The sequence below is a fragment of the Dendroctonus ponderosae genome, unplaced genomic scaffold (genome assembly GCF_020466585.1).
Source record: "Dendroctonus ponderosae isolate FM_Combo_2020 unplaced genomic scaffold, Dpon_F_20191213v2 Dpon_F_20191213_1, whole genome shotgun sequence".
Lineage (NCBI taxonomy): Eukaryota > Metazoa > Arthropoda > Insecta > Coleoptera > Curculionidae > Dendroctonus > Dendroctonus ponderosae.
The window spans coordinates 2017437-2019708 of NW_026017110.1; the positions used below are offsets into that span (position 1 = coordinate 2017437).

The following is a 2272-nucleotide window of genomic DNA, read 5'->3' on the forward strand; positions in this document are numbered from 1 at the left end:
TTCGAATTATTTAAAAAACCTTTAGATTTAGACATTATAAATCTTATTAAAACAAACACTTATTTTGCTCAGAGGATCCAAAAATGCAATAATATGCAGGGTATTTCATTTAGAAAAACACAACTTTGATACTTTTAGGGATTTTCGGACACTCTGTACGTTGCAAAAATATTTTTTAAATGTGCACTCGATAGGCGTCTGTGGATTCATCAAATAATACTTCGCAAAAAAAACAAACGGGCTAGCCGTATAGCGTGAACAACCCTGTATAATAAAAGCTTAGTCACGTACTTAAAAAAATGGAAATTGACATTGCCGGGCTCAAATGACCCTTTTTAAAAATAACGCCAAATTTTCCATCAGAATTTTTATTCATAAACATTAATTGAAATACCGATAAACTAAGCAAATCGGCCTTGCACGCTTACAATAAGCTCCTTAACATTGACGTGTTCCGGGGTGGATAAAATATAAAAGGCTGCATCAGCAACGTCTTCAGCTACCAAGGCTGGATTTTTCAGGCTGGCTTCAGCTGATTCTTTCCCGTCTGCGATCTCGCGAAACTCCGTCAAAACCACACCAGGACTCAGACTGGTGATCTTAATCGGCAGCTTCTCCCTGTTGATTTCCAGACGAATGGTCTCGGTCAGGGCCGTAACAGCAAACTTGGTAGTTGGATACAAATTGGCCCGTGGAAATTCGGTTACTGCATGTCCAGCCACACTGTTCACGTTGATTATGTGCCCTTTGATGTTGTGGGCCTTCATACTTTTCACCGCTTCTCTTGTGGCGATCGCCAAGCCCAACACGTTGGTGTTGAGCATGGTTTTCCATTTTTCAATATCGCCATCGATCACTGTGCCCCCCAAGCGAACTCCGGCGTTATTCACCAGCACGTGGATTGGTCCAAGTTCCTCCGTGATTGTATCGAACGTTTCTAGGATATCCTCCTCTTTGGTCAGGTCGCACTTGAAGCCTACCAATTTACCTTTTGCTCCTCTCAACTGTTTGGCATGCTCCACGATGCGTTCCACCCTTCTGGCTACTCCCGCTACCACCAGTCCATATTTCACCAGGCCTTCTGCAATGGCTTTTCCTATTCCGGATGAAGCTCCTGTTACAACAGCGAGTTTTCCTTCAAAGCGCTCCAGGGATAACGAATAGGACATGATGAAACCAGCAGTTTTGCCTACTAAACCCAAGTATTTTCACGCTAATCGGTACAAGTGATACATTGCTGTGTGCGCCGGGACACTAAAGATTAAAGGTATCCTTGAAATGTGTCTGCTGATTGTTGTAAATACTAGTCCAAGCTTAAATGTTAGTAACAAACGTTGGCCCGAGAAGAAAGTTTATTTTTAAAGCAAACAGGTTTTTCAATTTTATATTTGGCGCCAACTGAATTTAGCTTGGGAACAATTCCACTTTCACACAAAATGAAACACAGTTAAAATACATTATTGATCAATCTCCTTTGTACTTGGACCATAAAATTGATTTAAACGGTGTAATCCATGCATGAAACATCATTTGGGTGATAATTGACGCAGACGCTCACCCGTTGACCGAATATATGCACAAAGTTCCAATTCCAATCCGAACAGGCTCCTTTAGCGCAAATCACATAGTAGGGGAGCGCCGCTGCTTTAACGGCCCCAAATACATTGAAAAAATTCAATTTGACAATGGGAATGTTGCTTAGAGGCGGCGCCCCCGTGTTTGGCACTGCTCTATTGGTGTAATTTTGCTCGATACATATACCATAGCTGTAGCTCCCTATAGAGGACAATAACTTATGTATCTGCGGTTCCTTTAACACACCCGAGTAATGCATACCAATAATCCCAATATTCCTATACGTAACGTTTCTGATCAGTCCAACGCCGGCGTCGATATGCGTTTTAATGTGGATTCCGGACATTGCCTCAAAAATGAGCGCGTCCTCTATAAGAACGTCGCTAAGAGTGTTTTGCTCTATGGAATCATTGCTAAATCCGACGGAGATGCTGATTCCATGGCTTCCATAGCATGTTAGATGGTGCACGTAGATGTTGGATCCTAAGGAAACCGTACAGTTCATAACTACTTGGAGACATTAAAAATTCCAGTTGATTTCCAGGAGCAATGGAAGTTTGAAAGCGACAAAGTTCGGTGTTTTATCGAAGCTGTTATATCCCAGATAGCACAAAATATTACATACATATTCAGGAAATATTTATATGTTTGCTAAATATTTCAGATCAAAAGCAAGTATTTCTTAAATATTATTTTT

At 41.1% G+C, this 2272-nt stretch overlaps 2 protein-coding genes across 3 annotated transcripts in view; one reads left to right on the forward strand and one right to left on the reverse strand.

The window, feature by feature from the left end:
• Window positions 1-2272, forward strand: part of LOC109538483 (protein sprint) — a 130383-nt gene that overhangs the window by 3644 nt on the left and 124467 nt on the right. The window lies entirely within an intron of this gene.
• Window positions 353-1260, reverse strand: LOC109538476 (farnesol dehydrogenase). The gene has a single exon (XM_019905722.2). It carries the CDS (start codon window positions 1167-1169, stop codon window positions 402-404), a length of 768 nt encoding a protein of 255 aa, XP_019761281.2. The 5' UTR covers window positions 1170-1260; the 3' UTR covers window positions 353-401.